At 38.5% G+C, this 20576-nt stretch overlaps 1 protein-coding gene across 1 annotated transcript in view; it reads left to right on the top strand.

The window, feature by feature from the left end:
• LOC126416747 (guanine nucleotide-binding protein G(s) subunit alpha) overlaps positions 1-20576 on the top strand; it is a 373751-nt gene that overhangs the window by 323431 nt on the left and 29744 nt on the right. Inside the window, exon 9 of the mRNA XM_050084587.1 lies at positions 16423-16621. Coding sequence (XP_049940544.1) covers positions 16423-16621 — 199 coding nt within the window. The remainder of the gene's footprint in view (positions 1-16422; positions 16622-20576) is intronic.

Here is a 20576-nt window from a genome sequence, read left to right as displayed (position 1 = left end):
GGGACAGATCCGGAGATCTTGCTGGCCAGGGTAGTTGACTTACACCTTCTAGAGCACGTTGGGTGGCACGGGATACATGCGGACGTGCATTGTCCTGTTGGAAAAGCAAGTTCCCTTGCCGGTCTAGGAATGGTAGAACGATGGGTTCGATGACGGTTTGGATGTACCGTGCACTATTCAGTGTCCCCTCGACGATCACCAGTGGTGTACGGCCAGTGTAGGAGATCGCTCCCCACACCATGATGCCGGGTGTTGGCCCTGTGTGCCTCGGTCGTATGCAGTCCTGATTGTGGCGCTCACCTGCACGGCGCCAAACACGCATACGACTATCATTGGCACCAAGGCAGAAGCGACTCTCATCGCTGAAGACGACACGTCTCCATTCGTCCCTCCATTCACGCCTGTCGCGACACCACTGGAGGCGGGCTGCACGATGTTGGGGCATGAGCGGAAGACGGCCTAACGGTGTGCGGGACCGTAGCCCAGCTTCATGGAGACGGTTGCGAATGGTCCTCGCCGATATCCCAGGAGCAACAGTGTCCCTAATTTGCTGGGAAGTGGCGGTGCGGTCCCCTACGGCACTGCGTAGGATCCTACGGTCTTGGCGTGCATCCGTGCGTCGCTGCGGTCCGGTCCCAGGTCGACGGGCACGTGCAACTTCCGCCGACCACTGGCGACAACATTGATGTACTGTGGAGACCTCACGCCCCACGTGTTGAGCAATTCGGCGGTACGTCCACCCGGCCTCCCGCATGCCCACTATACGCCCTCGCTCAAAGTCCGTCAGCTGCACATACGGTTCACGTCCACGCTGTCGCGGCATGCTACCAGTGTTAAAGACTGCGATGGAGCTCCGTATGCCACGGCAAACTGGCTGACACTGATGGCGGCGGTGCACAAATGCTGCGCAGCTAGCGCCATTCGACGGCCAACACCGCGGTTCCTGGTGTGTCCGCTGTGCCGTGCGTGTGATCATTGCTTGTACAGCCCTCTCGCAGTGTCCGGAGCAAGTATGGTGGGTCTGACACACCGGTGTCAATGTGTTCTTTTTTCCATTTCCAGGAGTGTATTTTGCTATGGCATTGAAGGTCTCTGGTGCCTTGTACAGCTTCATCTTGGAATTTATGTGGGTAGTTTCCATATTCTCTTCCTAATACAAATATTACTGCAATATTCTATTTGAATTTTATTTGAGTAAGTATCTTAACGTAATAGTACAGTGTAACATACAAACCTCTTCAATCTTCTTTTGAAACAGCAAAATCCTGGTTCATTTGCTGCTGTAAATTCCTCACTCTTTCCACATAGTTCTGTGAGCCATGAACCCTTGCAAAAGGTTCCTTGCAGATTATGATTGCCATTCAACATACCTTCAGGGAGGATGTTGATGAAAAACACACACTATTTAAAAAATGCACCAAATCCACAGTTTTGGAGATATGACAATGAAATTTTGTACCACACTTTACATGTAAGTAACACATTTACATATAAAATCCTTTGATTATATATATTCAACTTTTTTTAATGAAATTTGAAGTTTTGTTTTCAAAAAGTAATGTATGTTCCTTTTTCTCAGAAGTATTCAAGAGATTTCTACAAAAAATCTCTCTGTTTAATCTCTTTATATGTTGTAAGCTTCTCCCATGAGGTTTTTGAAATAGGTCAAATGGGAGAGTTTTCATAATTTTTTGTTATAATTCCACGAGTACAATTTTAAATTCATGCAAAATTCCAAGCACTTGGCCCCATATCTCAGCTTGCAATCATTATTTCAAAATATGCTCTTGAGACAACGTTTATCAGGTTTACAAAAATATGTGTACAAAATTTCATAATTCTAGCATTCATAGAATCTGAGGAAAAGGGAAATAAAATTTAAAAAACAAACTTTTCAGGAAACACACCCCATTTGTACTCTGGGTCTGTCTTCTTTCCTTTACCAGGTCTTCAACTGACTTTTCAGCTGCAGAGACGTGCTGTAAATATATTTTTCTCAGGATGTCTTGAGTAAAATTTCCTATCTTGAAGCCCATTCTCTATACTACTTTCATCCTCCCGATGTTCCCATCATTAAATACGATAACTGCATCATAAGTTGCAATTCTAACAACTGTAGCAGATGCAAATATGTTTTTAGGGCATCATTTCCATATGAGTTAATTTAGAGACTCATTTGGATTTTGGGTTTTGTCCCGAACACACTTTTTGAGAAGTGAACGATTGGCCAGAAACCTGTAAGTGGGCTTGACAAGATCCAGCATACAATTCGGAAGCCTCTCCTTGTGAATGTAAGGGTTCTTATCCCTCTGAGCTTGTAGATAGTTACACCAGCTAATGTGGCACAGGTGATGAATAGGGTGTTCATCTGTTAACAACATGTGAAAATATGTGGCCCGTACTGCACTTTTCATGTCATTTACACTGGATAGGTTCTTTCTGATAGCTTTGCCATAATACACTTGAAGAGAGTCTATCATATTCTTTGTGAGTCTGTTGTGTCCACCGATGCCCTTTCCATCTTCCAACTCTTTGCCCTTCATGTCACTGACATGTTTCCTCAATCTTGAGCCCATTCTCTTCTGGATGTGACCTATGCAGTCAAGTTTCTCAATTGAAAGTTCTCCGTAAGGTTTTCTCTCCTTCACAGACTTGAATGCACTAGAGTCACCATCCCCAAGATATTTCACATATCTGACACCACGTTCCGTGACAGATCTCTTAAAAATAATTTGCATACCAGCTCCTTCCATTCCACCACTAGAACCAGTTTGCTGCAGTTATGTCCTTTTACATCTTCTTCACATTGTCCACTAAGCGCACAGTTATGGCAGAATTTGCTCATAACTTGAACATCTAATACCTTACCTGTGTCAATACATATGACACTTGACACACTGTATAAAGACATGTACCCTCTTTTCATGAATGTACCATCACGTGACACAACAAGATCTGTTGTAACATGACCAGAATCGTTCTCATCTAATGGGTCACTGTCTGCAATAGCTTCTATTGTAGCTGCTATCATACTGTCATCATACACGTCAGAAATTGTTTTCCAGTACACGGTTTATTTGTGTAAATCTCGGCTATGGCACTGGCATACTCATTATTCCACACAATGAATTTCCCCCTTCTCCCCAACTGCAGTTCACCTCAATCCATAGGTAAACCCCTTATTAACTTCATAGTACCAGTTTTTACATTTAGAAGTTTTGAATGAGCTATCAGCATCACATTTTTTGCGCACAATATGCAGATTGGCTGCCAAGCCTACTACCTTACCATCATCTATAATCTGAATGTTATCACTACCACACGTCTTACAAACACAAGAAAATTTCACTGCTGCAGTCTGTAATTCAGGGTCAGTTAATCTAAATCCAGCGTACTGAGATTTGTCACTGTAACAACCAAGGCTTTTTGTGAGACACACAAATGTCAAATGCAGGGAAACATTAAGGTAATTTGTCAAAATTTTGGAGTAATCACCATTCCACATGGGAGCCATAGCAATAAAGGCTTAATGCCAAGTACTTCAGTGGCATAATGAAATATCAGAATATGTTGTGTTAAGGTGTAAATTTTAACTGAGGTTGTACAGTGCCTACTAGTGAACTGATATTAGTTAGCCTAAAAAACAATATATTAAATCCTCAGGATAATGGTATTCAAGGAACTAAATTACTCACCAGGTCAGCTGAAACTGAGCCTCCGAGCCTATACACAAGCACCTTAATTATAGTTATCAGTACCAGTGGCAAGAGAAAAGTCTCACTGCAAAGCAGAATGGCGTGAATGATACAAAACTTTGAACTGAGCAGATGTCCAACTGTTGCCAGGCTCAACTGACCCTTGTTAACTTAAAACTGCTTTTCCATGTAAATGGGAGTATGCAGCAAATGATAGTTAGCACAAAGCATTGACATCAGTGGACACAGCCCTGCGCTAATGCAGTCACTTAAAGTGCATCTGAACATTAGCAAATTTCATATTAACAAGAAGTCCATAAATGTAGTTTGGATCAGCGACTTGTGCAGTTTCAGACCAAATTAGGTGAGGGCCACCTCAAACTTACAACAGTTAGACACAGCCACAAAATATTTTAACAGTAAACAGTAATCAAGAAGTGCTTCCAAGGATAAGATTCAATACAACTTCTTTAGATGCTGGAAATGATTGGTGCTATGCATGAACCAAGATTCCAATCACCTAGGTTAATGAGCACTGCTTGTACATAATCATGCCTCAGAATATCTCAATGTAAACACTCAAGTACTAAAGGTACAGTAACCACACTAGCAGACACACTTACACTAGGCAATCATCACTACTTTGACACTGGTAGCGAACAGGAAGGTGAATGAAACCCACAGGCTTGACATGTGTGTACTTCCAGAAGTGAGCATTCAAAAGACTTGCAACTCCACAAGTGCTGCAGTGAGTAGCCTGTACTTGCAACAGGTTCTGTCAATATTAACAGATGCCTCCACTCCGTGCTGTTCAGAAGTCGAGTGCCACCACCAGCGCTCATCAGCCCTGTTTATTTCAACAGCCCCACCAGCAATGTCTGGCACCTCCCCGCTCTGCACTCTCGCTCTCCTCAAAATGCCTCTGGTCTCAGCCAGACACTGAAGATCTTTGTAGCTTGTAACCATGGTTATATTGATATCCAAGAAACCATTTATATACCCACTGCACGGCACAATCTCCCCCCCCCCCCCTCCCAGAACAAAAGAAAAAAACCCAGAACAGAGGGGGAGGGGTTTTGCTGAAATGTCTGACAAGTTACCGCTATTCTGCTCACTACCTGTCACCTTTAGTTGGCTGATATGGACCCTCACACATTTTTATGTGGCCTCATCATGGATTAAGAAACTAGTAAGTGCACGTATCTCAACAACCTTATATGGATCTATAAAATGAGGCAGCATCATACTGGTCATCCTTTTGTGCCCCTTTGCTCTCCCCCAAACAAGTCCCTAAGACAGATCACTCTCCCTCCTTCAGCATGACAGGACACCTTGCCGAGTTAACCTTGCACCTTCCTTGTGGTGTGCAAGCCAAATGTTATTGTGAGCCGCGTGCTATTTTTGTTTATGGTTGCCTGGTTGTTGTCCTCTGGAGCAGATCATTAATAGACCAGAGATTGAAGAGGGTAGAATTAAATGGGAAGGTGAACATGAGTTTGGTAAGTGTGGTTTTATGAGCTTCATATACTGACGTCTCCAGACAAAAAAAAAAAAACTAGCGAGTTATTGCTAACTAGAACCTTAGGAATACCAAATATGCAAATGATTGAGTGTGACTGAAATGGTAGCTGATCTAGTGTGAACCAACTATGTACAGTGGGTGAAGGCATCAGTGACAACTAGAATGTAACGATGACGCTCCCGCGCCAGGGGCAGGTGTCCTGTAAACACCTTATCCATACAGTGTCCAGCCCAGTCTGAATTAAGTTTCCCAACCTGGTTGTTATGATGGGGCTTAACGTTAATACACACCTCATAGGCCTTGACCACCTTATCAACATCTCCATTACTGATCCTTAATTTTCCTATAGTTTTATACACCCTGAAGTACCTCTAGCACAGCAAATGAAACACCAGGGTTATTAATTGAATGGGCAGACAGATTTTATCCTTGTTATCCCATTGCATATGATAAAAGAATCTTTCAGAGTGTATCCGGGCCCAGCTTCCCCTCCCTGAGCTCATTCTGAATTTTTTGCTACTGAGAATCGTTCTCCTGCTCCTCGGCCAAATTACCAAATAAGACAAGTATCTCTGGTTCTTCTGATAACACCCCCCCCTCTCCTTCCCCTCTCTCTCTCTCTCTCTCTCTCTCTCTCTCTCTCTCTCTCTCTCTCTCTTCCCCCCTCCCTCCCCCCCCCCACCTCCACCCCTCCTCCTCCTCCTCCTCCTCCTCCTCTTCTTCTTCTTCTTCTTCTTCATCATCATCATCTGCATCTGCATCCTGTCCGTAAACTCCAAACATTCTGTTCAGAGTGCCGGCTATCCAATTGTCGGTCCTCTCATGTGCTGTACCTCGAACTGGAAAGCCAAGATCTGCACTACCCACCTGTTAATCTTGCTTGTTTTCCCGGGTTTTGCTAACATCCATTGTCAGAGCCTGGTTATCAGTCTCCAGTAGGAACGGATTGTGTTCCAGATAGTATTTAAAATACTCTGTACCGAAGTACTTAAAACACTCCATACCGAAGAGTGTATCTAACTCCATTTTGTAGTTGGAGTACTTCTGTATGGCTGCCAAAAATCCCCTGGAAGCAAATGTAATTGAATTACTCCCTCCCTCTCCAGCCTGTAGTAGGACTGGTGCAATGCCTGAATTAGATGCACCAGTCTGCAATATAAATAGCTTTTTGAAATCTAGCACAACCAGGACCAGCAAAGTAGCCCAAGTGGACTTGATGGCCTCAAACGATGCCTGCTGAGTGTCGCTCCACTGGAATAATTTTCTGGTTTTCTTTCTCAGCAAATTGAGTGGAGCAGCAAATTGTGCGAAATTGGAGATGAATGAAAATGAGCAGTATCTTTTTTATTCCTGGGCAATGGAAAGGCACGAATAGCTGTCACAGAGTGTGCCAGCAACAAAATCTCTTTCTGCACTAAGTTCACCTTGGATGGTGTCACAGTAAGGCCTGTGTTGTAATGTCATGTGAGCCTCACTGCCCTTTTCTTTATTAATTTGTGCCTAATTTTATTCTGAGAAGCTCAGTAATGTATGTAAATACCGTAAATGTAAATTTGACTCAAAAAAATACTTCAAGTGAAGTGAAGCGCAGCTGGACAGCAACAAACTCTTTAGCATGCAATCCCCGCAATGATAGTAGTTGTGAATGTTTGATTTATTAAAAAAAAAAAAAAAAAAAAAAAAAAAAAAAGGACTGTTAATCTGTATCTTGTGGAAAGAGGACGTGTTGCTAGGCCGTCGCTTAGAACGTATTGTTACATTTAATGAAAATTGCTATTTCAGTGATAAAACCGAGTAAAGTATGTGTAATAGATGCCAATCATTTATGTTCACAAATTTTCTGGAAGTGAAGAATAGAAATATCTTTTTTTGAAAAGGAGGTGAACTTCATTGTTGATGCCAGCTATCAGTCGACAGAACTGTGAATGTACAAAGTTCACTAAAACACAGGAAAGGAAATGCATTCTCTTATGTTTTCATTCAGTATGTAACAACCTCTCATAATTTCTTAATTGCAGTAATTGGATTATGTTGTTGTATAATAGTATGATGCTGAACTCCACTGAGCAATTTTGATGCAGCAGGACGTGTAGTTTCGAGAAAGTTTGTGTGCTAAGCAATCTCCTTTTCTCACAAAAAGCAGATTGCTGTTTGCTCTTATTGGCTCAAAGCTATCCGCGATACGGCCAAGTAACTAAGAGAGGTGTATTTTAAACCTTACAGAACAGCAACTTCCTTCAAATTATAATACATCCCCAACTGGTGCAGAAACTGATCATTCAAGGAGGCAGCATCCAAAATTACAACTTAAAGTAAAAATCTCAATGAAAAATCAACCCCCCCTCCAAACACATATATAAATATTCATATTAAATAAGTCATTTTATAGCGTCATGGAGGTGTTGTAGCACTTGAGCAACATGACCAAAATGCTGTTTGAAAGTCTTACTGTATATCACTACATCATCTAAATTATTATAAACACACTTGAACTTGAGACCATCTAGTACAGAGGCCATGAGGCAGAATGGGACTGCTGCTCCAGTTGCCAAATCAAACAGTATACAGTTGTATTAAAAAATTTTCCAGTCGTACAAAATGCGATGACTGGTTTCGATCCTTTCGCCAATGGCACCTGATAAAAAGATTGGTTGAGGTTGAGTACAGTAAAATACCACACTCCAGAAAACTGCATAAAACAGTTTTGCAGGTACAGCAATGGGAGCAATTCCTGAATGACTTACAAATTCAATAAATGATAGTCCACCACCATGCAAATCCCTTGCATCATGCTTGCGCACAAGAATCGTAGGAGATGTGTAGGGCAAGACATAAAGCCTTTTACCCCATTTTCAAATAACTGATCGATAAGTTTGTGCATCTCCCTTATATTAGACTGGGACAACTGGTGGGGAAACTGCAGTATTTGAAATAACCTGCCATTAAGTCCATAGTGTGTGTGTATTTGATTCACATACTAGATGGTAATTCTGCAAATGACAATGGGTCTGTCTCATTTGGGTTTAGTTATTCTGCCCACAGTTTTTGTGTCAAGGACCAATCGTACTTGCATGTCTGATTTTTAACTGTAACTAAAGGGCTACAGTAACTACTCTGATGGTTCAGTATTGTTGGTCTAACAGCCCATCAGTACCTAATATTACACATACATTCAGAGCCACGACCATCTACATGGGATAGTGAAATGTACCAAGTGTGTCTCCTGTGGTTTATCAGGCAGATTTCCTCTGGTGCTTTAGCAAATATTTGCCATTTTGTTTTTACAATGTGTAGCTGGGATCAGTCCAAAAAGTTGCTGCTCACTACACCTCTCATGTGATGCCCAGTTTCAATGGAAGGAATCGATTTGTTAACCCATTAGAAACAAAATTATTTTAAATCGGAATTTTGCTTGCCCATTTGGCAGGGTTTTCCCAAATCAGTGTAGTGTGATGTTTATTTTATTGATATATATGTTAACAGAGACAGTAAAACACGAAGAATAGCTTAGTACTCCAGCAGCAACAGAGCAGCACTGTTGCATGACGGTAGCAGTCAGTGCAAGACAGGATGGTGATGTCGCTGTTGGAGTACTGGTTATTCTTAATGTTTCACTGTTCTTGTTAATACATGTTGACATAACACTAGACGTTCTGTGACCACTCCGTCGAATGGTCAGATAAAATTCAGATTTAAAAATAATTTTGTTTGTAATTGGAAACAAACTGACACTGGGCATCACATGAAAGAATGATGAACATTATTTGTTTTTGGTTCCAGCTACACATGGCAAAAATGGAATTGCAGGACACCAAAGGAAATGCCAAAACACCATAGAAAATGTGACTGATGATTCTTAGGACATACACCCTGTATATTTGATTAGATTAACTGTTACTAGTAATTCTGATTGGTTTGGTTTACCTACCAATCATGTAATACCCATGTGTTTCATACCAGATACAGGTAAACTGGGAAATGCACACATCATATCATTCTGTTTTAAGTAGTTCTGGTAAACTATACATAATTTACTTTCTGAATCTAAAATAATAGACACAGATACATTCGCTACGGATCATTGTGGTTTAGGCTGGATGTATTCCTCCATATACTGTTCTTTTTCCTCCAGTAGTTCATCTCCTATAGCAGCGCAATTATTTTTTCTTAATAAAACGGAACTCAAATGTTGCAATGTGTTATTGTTTGCTTCTGGGGACCAAGTTGCACCCTGGAAGCTTTAAAGTTTTCAATTTCCCTTTCATTAATATTCTGAGTATCAACAGTTCAGTGGGAGTGGTCTCTGTTATTGGGATTATGATTATTTCTCCATTTTTTAAAATTTTTTTAATTTCTTATTTTTTATCTTACCTGTTGTGTGATGATTATAAGTGTTACGCATTGTATTTCCTGTATGAGTGTTCATGTTGTTATTGATACTGCTGACCACATCATTATTCATTGTGGTGTTTTTGGAATGTCATCTATCGGAATGACTTTTCATAGCCTCTGTTTGTTCTAAATAGTGCAAAAGATTATTTACTTTACCCCAATATTTCCCCAACAACTTATCACACATCCCCTATGGTAACTGACTTAAAATAATTTCCAACAAATGCACCTCATAAATCGGGTCGCCCAAGTATTTTGCTTTACTTCATTGATTTTCTACGTCTCTGTATCCTTCCAGATTAGTGTTGCTACATGGTGTAGACCCTAATACTTCCAATCTCAATTTCTTCTGTGTTCCTTCACGCCAGTATTTAGCTTTAAATTCTAATGCAAATTCCTCATAGGTATGAAATTCTTCTGATTTTAATATGCACACTATTGTGCAATGTTTCCTGTAAGATGATGTGCCTGGAAGCTGATTTTATTGTGGCCTTTCCACATAGTTGGTAACATACCCCAAATTGCTTTTAAAAACAGTATATGGGATGGTATAAACAGTGGAAACTTAGACTTCGACTCTACATTGATGTAAAATCATCACTTACGTAATGGTTAAGTTTATCTTTATTTCACATTCTTTTCTTTCTACTACAGAAGAATAATCGATAGGGAATGTACCATGCTAATTATGTCTACATGCACTGTGCATATTGTGCGTAATGGAATCACTAGCACTGTTTGACCTAGGAGATATCACTTGACATGTCATATTCTGAGAATTATTTAAAACAGTCTTTAATGTTGGCTTTCAATTAGAATGGAAGGTATTGTATATCATATTATTAGGGCATTAATCCTTTGTTCCAGGTTATCAACCCTCATAGAAATAGTATCTATATCTTTATCTCTAACAATATGTAAGCTTGTTTCCATCTACAGTAACACTTTCTCTAAAATGTGTGTGTGGTTTATTAAACCATTTTGTTTTGACATAATGGAATGGATACAATCTTACTTGCTTTTTAGTCTATTTTCCACAATTTCTAATTTCTAATCTATTTCTCTTAAGCGTTTGAAACTAGCATCGAAACATTTATTTACAATTTGAAGTTGGATATTGTCTCTTGCAATTTAGCAAATTTTCTCTCTATATGATTGACTCTTATATCTACATGTGCAATCTGGTATCAGTTTGCAAAAAGCTATCATTTAATTGTTCTTCTAAGACAAGAAATTTGTTATTTATCCTCTCTGATAACTGCTAAAATCATTTTAGCAAAATTTTGAAAAACTTTTGACATTAACTTTGTCATTAATAAAAGCCATATTTGCTGTGGATAAATTTGTAATAAATGGCATATTACTAATTCTCAAAAACAAAAAAAGTCTAGTGATGATATAAAAATAATGCTATGTCTTGCTTGAAAGTCGTCCTTTCAGTTACTAAGTGTGAAACGACACAATATAAATTCATATAGGAAGTGCACTAAAGAGACTACAAATGCTTATGGCCCACAAGACACAATTATTAGTAGAAAGCTGTAGGTGCTGGTAGGCTCGGATGCATGTCTTGTACAAAGGACTGCTCAATATCGTGAAGTGCTGATCCTATCCGATCTGTGATGATGAATGCTACCAACCCATATATTTGTGTTGAACCAGTGTACTTGTCATTACTGTATAATAGTTTTTAGACTGATGCAACTGATTTCATTTGGTGCACAAATATTGCAAATGACAATAAAATTTCACAAACACTGATAACAAACACTGTGTTAACCTTCCTCATTTAGTAACTCACAGTAAATGCTCAGAATGATTCGATGTCAAGGTGTAAGAGTTCATATTCATTTGTCTAGCAACATCTTGTTGAATACTGTTGCTAATGGTGAATTTGTTATATTTTCATTAAAAAATCAATTTCATCACTTGAGTATAATTTTTCTGTCCCTTATACCACAATTTCAGTTCTTACATGCATCAAATGTATGGACCTTTTTGTTTGACAGTTGTTAATACTCCTCTGCAGTAACACCAGTACTTCACCATAACTTCTTGCTTCTGTCATGTTCTTCAGTTGAAGAGTGTCTATATATTTTAATAAATTCACTGGTATTATTCTTTCATAATGCAACTGGCACTTTCACGACTGCTGCTAAATCATTGTCTAAGAGTACTTTTTTTTCCCAACAATTTGCTGACCGTTAAACTCACAATCAGCACTTGCAAGGGTTCCTGTTCACTTGGTTGATTGTGGGATTGAAAGTTGTCAGTTGGAACCTTGCTCTGGAGTCAAAAGTTTCCTTGTTCTAATCAATTACTATTGGAATAAGTATGGAGAAATACGTTTCTCAGAAGCAACTATTTTATTAATCTGGTAGCCACATGTAACGTAGCCTTTTGCAATTGTGCTTACTGTTCAAAGTCTGATTAACAGCTCTTGCGTCTTCTGTCTCTCAAATCATCTCGAAGAAGCTCTTATGAAACATTCCACTGGAAGAATTCCATGGTTCGAAACATGGCATAGCAGACTCTGAGATAAATACACTTGATGATGTAAGCATGTTGGATGGCAGTATCATTTCACCGCCCATCATCTCTGGAGTACCTTGAACAATGAAGAATCTGCAAACCAAGTGTGGAATAGTTTTAAATACATAACTAATTCATTCTAACAAATCCTGTGTGTCACTGCGAACGATTACCCAGTTATTTAAATCATCAAGGGTACAGGCATTCTATCTGTCCATTTTAAATTATAAAATAATTCTATGTCCTTACACAGTCTTGATTCCATGATAAAATTACCCAACTGGCTGCTTGGAAATCTGAATATTCTAGAAATCTGACTTTAAAAGCTAGTCCCACAGCCCCCCCCCCCCCCCCCTTACAGTCTGAATTGCAGCACTTGAGGCACATGTTCAGAGAGAGTGGCTACAGCAAAAGAGAAATTGCAAATGCTTTCAGGTGTCAGTGGAGAAGGACGCCTTGTGAATCGGCAGAAGAAGCAAAGCCAGCAGCTTTCCTGCCACACGGGAGGTCAATGAGCAGCAAGTTAGGACATCAACTGCAGAGACATGGATTGAGACCAGTGTTCCCGCCCGTCCCCAAGATATGAGATATGTTGCGCCCTGTTAAAGACAATGTAACTCTTTGGGTGTCCAGTGTGTATGGTGTCCCTTGCGAGTGCGGCAGCATCTATGTAGGCAAGACAATTCGTACAGTTGCAGAGCGTTGCACCAAGCACACAAGATATATTAAGCAAAGGGAGCTCCACAAGTAAGCTATAGCTAAGCATTAGCTCGAAAATGGACACAAAATACAGTTTGAGAACACGGGAGTCTTGGCTCATGAGTCAACATATTGAGACTCAGTTACAAAAGAGGTCGCCAAGATTAGACTGAACAGCAATCATTTCAACAGAGACTAGGGCTACACACTAAATAGGGTGTGGGGACGGGCTTTGGATGTTGAAAGGAAGCAACGGCGGTTGCTTAATGCTTGTAGGGAGGCAGAAGCAGCAGTTTCAAATGTGGCGCCAGCACCCGCATTACCTGACATCACTTGGTCCCATGGTGGGCCGAGCTACTATGGGTTATCTAACTCTCCTTCCACACACACACACACACACACACACACACATTGTTTCAGTCCTCTCTAATTGTTGCCAGCAGCCATAATCATAGGTATATAAACGGGAAATAGTGCCAGTCCTGGCAGTAAGTAGTTTTACTGCTGATGTTGATGGTGGAGCTAGCCATCAAAAGCTCGAGGATTTTATTGGAACTGACAGGGCTTGAAAACCAAGAAGATAAAGATCATGCTGCCACAAAAGACTTCGAGGACACAAGTGAACTTTTGCTACATCTTTCTTGCAGACCTGCTTTTAAGGTTTCTTATCTGTTGCTATGAATAATCATCATAAACATGCTGTGGCAGGCTTCCATCACTGATAAGTCTCATTCATCCTGTCCCCTTTGAATGTATAATGTCTTTCTAAATAATTTTAACCAACATGTTCTGTCTAAATACTGAATAGATGCTCCAGATGTTATCATAATCTGACTTTCGTGCAGAAATACCAACATGCTTGTGGTGCTATATCCAATCCAAATCTTTCATTGCCATAGCCTCCATGTATCATTACTTGCTACGTTAGTTCTATGATTTATGTAGCTCCATGCTAACTGTGCTTTGCAGCATTTATTTCACTTTAACAAGCCTTCCTCAACTCTCTTTCATCCTTACTTACACTTCTTCTCATTTTTAGCATAGTCTAAGTCTTTGTTGATATAGTGTGTTGTTATTTTTTTATATTACTTTGTCATAAGGTAGTCGGATCATTTTAATGAAATGCAAGACTTGAAGGTAAAAAGTGGACGACATAATGTGAAACACCAAGCTAAACATTAACACTGAGTTTATTTATACTAGCTGAATACCCATAGCCTAATAGCCTACCCCCCCCCCCCCCCCCCCCTCCCCTGTCCATCTGCATTTTCAGAAATATAATACATTTCAAGAGCTAAAAAGTAAATAGCTTTTTCAAAGAGTAAATATTTCTCCCTAATTAATGTATTATTCTCCAAATTAATAAGTATCTTTAAGCACTTACTAAAGTGGCCTATGTTCTTCCTCAGGTTTGAAGCTATTTCCTCACCAAATTTGATCATAACGGGTTCAGGGGTCCAGCAATAATAAATTTAAACATCATGCATGCTGCTGCAGTAGTTTTTCATGCAATTCAGTGTTTTATGCCATCATATATCCTGAATTATGTGTCATACAGTGGTGTACTTATACAGGTACATTCAGTGGCTTATATGAACACATCTACAAAGTGTGTAATAAAGAAGTAATAAATCAAAATGTTGTGCCTGACGCGAAAATGTTGTTAGCAATAAACTTTTTTTCATTTCATCATTACGAAAGTGTGTGAGGAAGGAAAAGTTTCGTAATACTTTGAACTTACCTGTAAAGTTTGTTGCAAGTAACTACATGCTCTCATCCTCAAATACTGGGTTAATAAAGTCTGGGTATTTGCGTGTCATGGAGTACACTTCTTTTTCACCTCCACTGTTACCCTTTTGATAGACAGGTGGTTCTTATCTGCAAGACGATTCTTTCCAGACAGTAAGTGATACGTGTACCAAGTTTGGATTAAATCGGTCTAGCGGTTTGCCTCAAAAGTTTACTTCAGAATTACTTAGTCTTAGCTAACCTAGCACTAATATGCTGCAGTGATGAATCAGACTAAACAAGCATCTTTAACATTAACAGAGATGGAAAAATTTTGCAAATTCTGTTTATTCTCCTGCAAGGATAGATGCACTTTCAAATCTTACCCACATAAAAAATGAAATGAAATAAAAAGTTGTATAGTTTGGATTAAAGGTATGAATTTAATGTAATAAAGGGAAAAATTAATTAACAATGAACCAATCTAATGTGGCATTGGTTATTGGCAATTCAATTGAGTGACTAACACTGCATGTGGTGCAACATGTTAGCTTCTTTGGGGAAAAAAACCCCACACACCAAATGTACATTTACTCTTCAGAATTTTATCATGTATCTTTGGGAATGAGGGAGCACAGAAGACACAAACAAATGCATGTGCCCAAGCAGGCTTCGAGCTCCTGCCTCTTAGATGCCAAAGAGCCTGCTTTGATTCAGAAATTGTCTACCTGCAGTAATGAGAGCTCTACTACCACTGACAATTGTATACATCCAGCCATATTCTTATTACACATAGGCTGTAAAAATAACCATTGTAATTGGTTGTTAATATGCAAATTCTTGTCTGCAGTTCCCATAGTACTAATAATGATGACAACAAATACAACAACAATCATCCTCAGTATGTTGGACACAGATTTTTCTGCATTCCTGTAAGATGCCAAATATAAGGTTAAGATGTAGGCATATCAAGTATTTTATGGAAGTCTTGTTACTTTATTTTGGTGACTCTACTTACCATTGGCTTTCTGCAGAAGAAATTTTAGTTCTAAAATTGAGAGCAAATATTGGTTATGATGAGAGTATTTGGAATAAGGTTTCAGTTTGGGGAAAGAGATAATTGATTTCTGTGTGTGACCTTCTTAAAAGTTATATTGTAATTATTTATGACAAATTAAATGCCTTTGCTGGAGTGCGAGGTACACCTGAAAATCACTCTTTGACAAAGAATTATACCATTAAGACTTGACACTTCCTGCAAAGGAAAAGAAATCTCACCTCACAAACATGCTCAAATCATGTGTAATGTTTTTCTTCCACAAGGAATCTAGTCTTGTAGACTGTTGCATGTGCTTCTGCGACATTCAAAAGCAATGGAGGAATTGACACCAAATCTAAGGTTTGTCAATCTGACAATTTCAAATACCAGAGTTGCAAGAACACAAGTCATAAAAGATAGGGTGTCTAGCACATTTTTCTTGTTACAAGTGTTCAGTGCATGAAATGCTAGGCAAAAGGTTAGAATTATTTTTTTAAAAAAGTAAGTTATGGTTGCCACTTATCAGAATGACACTGCTTCATAAGACATAGACAGTTGTTTGTGCTTTTGGTCATATTATGATTTTTCCTGAAATATTTAAATCTGTTCATAAGAGCATTAAATAACTGTTCTAGCTTGTACACATGTAAAATCTTAGATTGAACAAATACAAGTGTGGTTCCAGTGTATGTCTTAAACCACTAACTATGTAAGGAACAAGATATAACTCATTGTGACATATTTGACATATGGAACTGCTTCATAAAATGACATATTTTGGAATTCACAAAGTAATTATGCTTTCGTTGATGCAGGTGGTTACGGACAATATCTGTGATCCTGTTCCTGAATAAGCAGGACCTACTGGCAGAGAAAATCAAAGCCGGGAAGTCTAAGCTGGAAGAATACTTCGCTGACTTCGCACAGTACCCTACCCCTACGGATGCAATGGCAGAACCAGGGGAAGATCCAGAAGTTATTCGGGCCAAGTACTTCATTCGGGATGAATTTTTAGTTAGTAATAATTTTATTTAATTACTATGTTATCAGAGAACAGAACTCGGTAACAGCAGTCGTAATTTGTTTGCTAAGAATTCTTTTGTTATTGAGCTTGCTGTAGATCATACTAAATTCATAACTCATCAGTGCTCTTTCTTTTAAAACAGTCATATTTGCTTTTTTCTGGCAATGTGGTGACATGATATGCTGTGTCAAAGTGTTACAATTTTCTTTTTTCCGCTCTTAAATTAACATAAAATGAAAATGCCAAATCTTAGCTACAGACACAACTTGCTAGTTAACTATTTTTATCAAATAAAAATTAACAAGGAATGTTACTTCTTTGATGTGGTGTTCATAAGTAAAAGATGAATGTGGCCACCCGTAGATACCATAAGCTAGCTGTTGTGCACAGGTACTATGGAAATCTTATGAGCTGAAGTCTCCTTGAAAAGGATAGCATTTAGGTGCTGTGATGAAAATAAAAAAGAAGCAATTTTTTCAGCTTATTATCTGAAGTACCGTAATTATCAGATGAGGTTTTTTCCTACATTCTGATTTAAGATTTAGAGAAACTTTTGGGTAACCATAGTTAATATGATTAGTGGAAATCCTGAAGCAAAGAAATCTTTCTTAGGTACTGGGTAGTGACGTCAGTAATAGTGTGGTTCAGGTAATTTATTATATTTTTTTATTGATTTTCCGTTGTTTCCAGCATTTTGAGGAATGTGCATTACATTTTGGCTCCCCTTTGTCCACAGTGTCATCAATATGACACTTTTGTGGTCTGGCCACACAGTGTAGAAGTTTTTGAGCACTTTCAGGAGCCTATGAGCAGCATGCACCCAAACATCCAGTTCACCATTGAGACAGAGAAAGAGGGAAAGGCTGCCATTTTTAGATGTTCTGGTAGAGCAGAAGTCAGATGGATGTCTCGGCCACTAAGTGTACCGCAAGCTGATGCACACTGAATGTCTTAGTGCCCAGAGTTTTCATCATCCAGTTAGGAAGAGAGCAGGTGTATATACAGTGGTACACAGACCAAAAACCATTTCTGAGAAGGACCACTTGGATTCGAAAATTAATCATCTAAAGTGCGTTCCTTAAGATCGTTAAGGGCACACCACCGTGCCTAGTAAAATACTGCAATGTTCAAACCAACCTTTGAGTTGAGTGCAACTTTGCTTGCTTTATAGAGTAATGAATGTAACACAAAAATACTTGGAAGTTTGACGATAATAGGGTCCACAGACTTTATAAATTTTCTGAAAATGAAATAATTACACCATTCTTTATTGTGATTGCAGTTTTGACTCTTGGTTATTTTCAAGCTTTCTGAGAAAATGGGTCATCAAATATATTGCACATAATTATGAAACTGACAACCATTGAAAGTGATAGTTTCAAAGCTACTTCTGTGGATTGCTGGAAACCACTCAATAATATAAACCTTTGCCATACTGTGTAAGAACAGTTGCATGCAGTGGTGTGTATTTGTCTGCTCATCCATATACCATACATGTTAGGAAGCTGGTGAAATTATGGTATAAACACTTCAGTTTAAATTTCATGTAGCAAGCATGGTAAATAGATCATGAAATCGGCAAAGGTGTAAACATACAAAGAGTATGAGCTATGGAGTGCAAAGATGCTAGTATATGGGATTGATATCATTTGGTTTGTGAAATGTGTGCTCAGATAAAAGAAAAATGACAGAAATACGTATTAAATAAAAACGGAATCTGCAAATGAGACTGAGAGAATATAGATTAAAAGTAGGTAAAAAGGTGAAGTGACCACAAAGTTGAAATAAAACAATGCCTAGGAATACTAGTACAGAAGAGGGTGTAAAATCTCAGATATAGATGAAAATAGTGGTCCAGATATGTAAAACAGGTGCAAGTAATACATAAATATAGGAAAGATGCTAATTAGTAATAAGCATAGCATGGTCTAGAATATTTGCCAGAATTAACATGGATAAAGTCAGTTATATTAAAAAACTCTACATTTTAAGAAGTTCTTGAAGCAGTCCAGAAATTTTATATTTCTAAGGCCAGACTGTTCATTCAAAACGTATTCTGACTGGTCTCAAAATGCCCTTTAAAATTTGATGTCTTCTACATAATAAAGCTGTCTTCCTTTTCTTATTCTGTGGGGAATTTCTAGAGTTTTCATTGTAATCTGACTTAGGATTAGTTGCCCAAATATGGTTCGTAAAAAATGATTAAAAATTATCACTGCTGTTACTATGTTCTCTAAAACAAATGTTAGAACTTCTAGAGTTTGTTCTGTATAAAAGTTATTGCGTTTTCCACAGTTGATCTTATAAACACGAGATTGTGTGTAAGTGTTGTATACTATGATGGTCAGGCCTAATGTGTTGTCAGTATGGAAACTTATTCTTACTTTGGTGTTATGAAACCTATTCTTTCAGAAATAGATCTGCTGTATGGTAGGGATAAATATTTAGTTTTAGCTTCTTCCTCCTTCTGCAATATGTTCTCATCAGTAGTATTGTGGTTCAGTAATTTTGCAGCAAACACTCTATCAATGATTTGTCTAGGGAAACTGTTATTCAGTGCTGTATATCTAAGGATTGCTAGTTCTTTGATAATTTCGTTTTGTTCTAGGGGCAGACTGATTAACTTGTGAATCATAGAATCGAAAAATGCGTTCTTATGGGTGCTTGGGTGGCAGGAATTATTGTGGATGAGATCATCTGAGCAAGTGGGCTTATGATAGATGCCAAAACTATGAATGCCATTGTCATTCCTTACAGTCAGATCTAAAAAGTTAATAGCTTGTTGCTTTTCTAACTCCATGGTGAAATGAATGTCAATGTGCATACTTCTGAATTGTGCTAGCATTATGTCAGTGTAACTGAGTGATTCTCTAAATAACACTAATGTGTCATACACCTGTGTTTATAATATTCAATTTTATTAGCTGTGGTGGGGAATTTCTTAAAGGATTGACTTTCGTGACAGTTAGAAAAAGAGACAGCAAGTGTATTTGCTATAAAACTACCCATGGTAATGCCCCCTTATTGTGAAAAAATTTCGTCATTGAACTCGAAATAGTTACAGGAGAGTATCAGCTGTAATGAGCTACGGATATCATTAATTTCTTGTACACTGATCTTCTTTAGTTCAAGAAGATTCTGTTCAATGCTTTCAGTAGTGTCTTGAATGGGGATCTTAGTAGATAAATTTACTTAATCAAAGGATACAAATTTATCATTAGCTAATCAAAGGATACGAATTTATCATTAGTGGAATGAGATGGTTTTTAATTTTGGCTGATAGTTCAAGTGATCTTTCAGCGGTATACTTTACTTCGAAAACATAGTATTCCTTAAGTAGTGATATAATTTTTTTCTGAATTTTAGGTAGGGCTGTTTTATATAATTAACAGTGGGATGAATCAACATGCCATTTCCATTGATCTTAGATTGAGTATGTAGGGTAGGCATGCGTGGGTTAATAACCAAGATGTGTTTTACATCTTTTTCAGAAAAAATAAAGTCACACTTCTTTACTGCTTTTCTGATTAAGGCTTTAAATTTGTTACGTGGATCATTATTTAACTTTACGATACCGTTTGCAGAAAAGAAGTTGTGTACTTAACTAATGTATGTGTCTCGGTTGATAACAACCAAAGTGTTCCCTTTATCTTCCTTGAGGGTGAAAGTATTGTTCTCAACCAATTTCTTGTTAATTTCTGTGACTAGAGCAGAATTAACTATTTCTCAATTTTTGCCAAAGCAGATTATGATTTGAAAGTCTTAGATTGTGATACTGAAATAAAGATGATTTCAGGAGAGACAACACATGACTCTACATCTACATCCACATCCATACTCCGCAAGCCACCTGACATTGTGTGGTGGAGGGTACTTTGAGTACCTGTATCGGTTCTCCCTTCTATTCCAGTCTCATATTGTTCGTGGAAAGAAAGATTGTTGGTA

Source organism: Schistocerca serialis, chromosome 8 (genome assembly GCF_023864345.2).
Source record: "Schistocerca serialis cubense isolate TAMUIC-IGC-003099 chromosome 8, iqSchSeri2.2, whole genome shotgun sequence".
NCBI lineage: Eukaryota > Metazoa > Arthropoda > Insecta > Orthoptera > Acrididae > Schistocerca > Schistocerca serialis.
The sequence above is the reverse complement of the archived record's forward strand: the minus strand, read 5'-3'. Positions and strand labels throughout refer to the sequence as shown.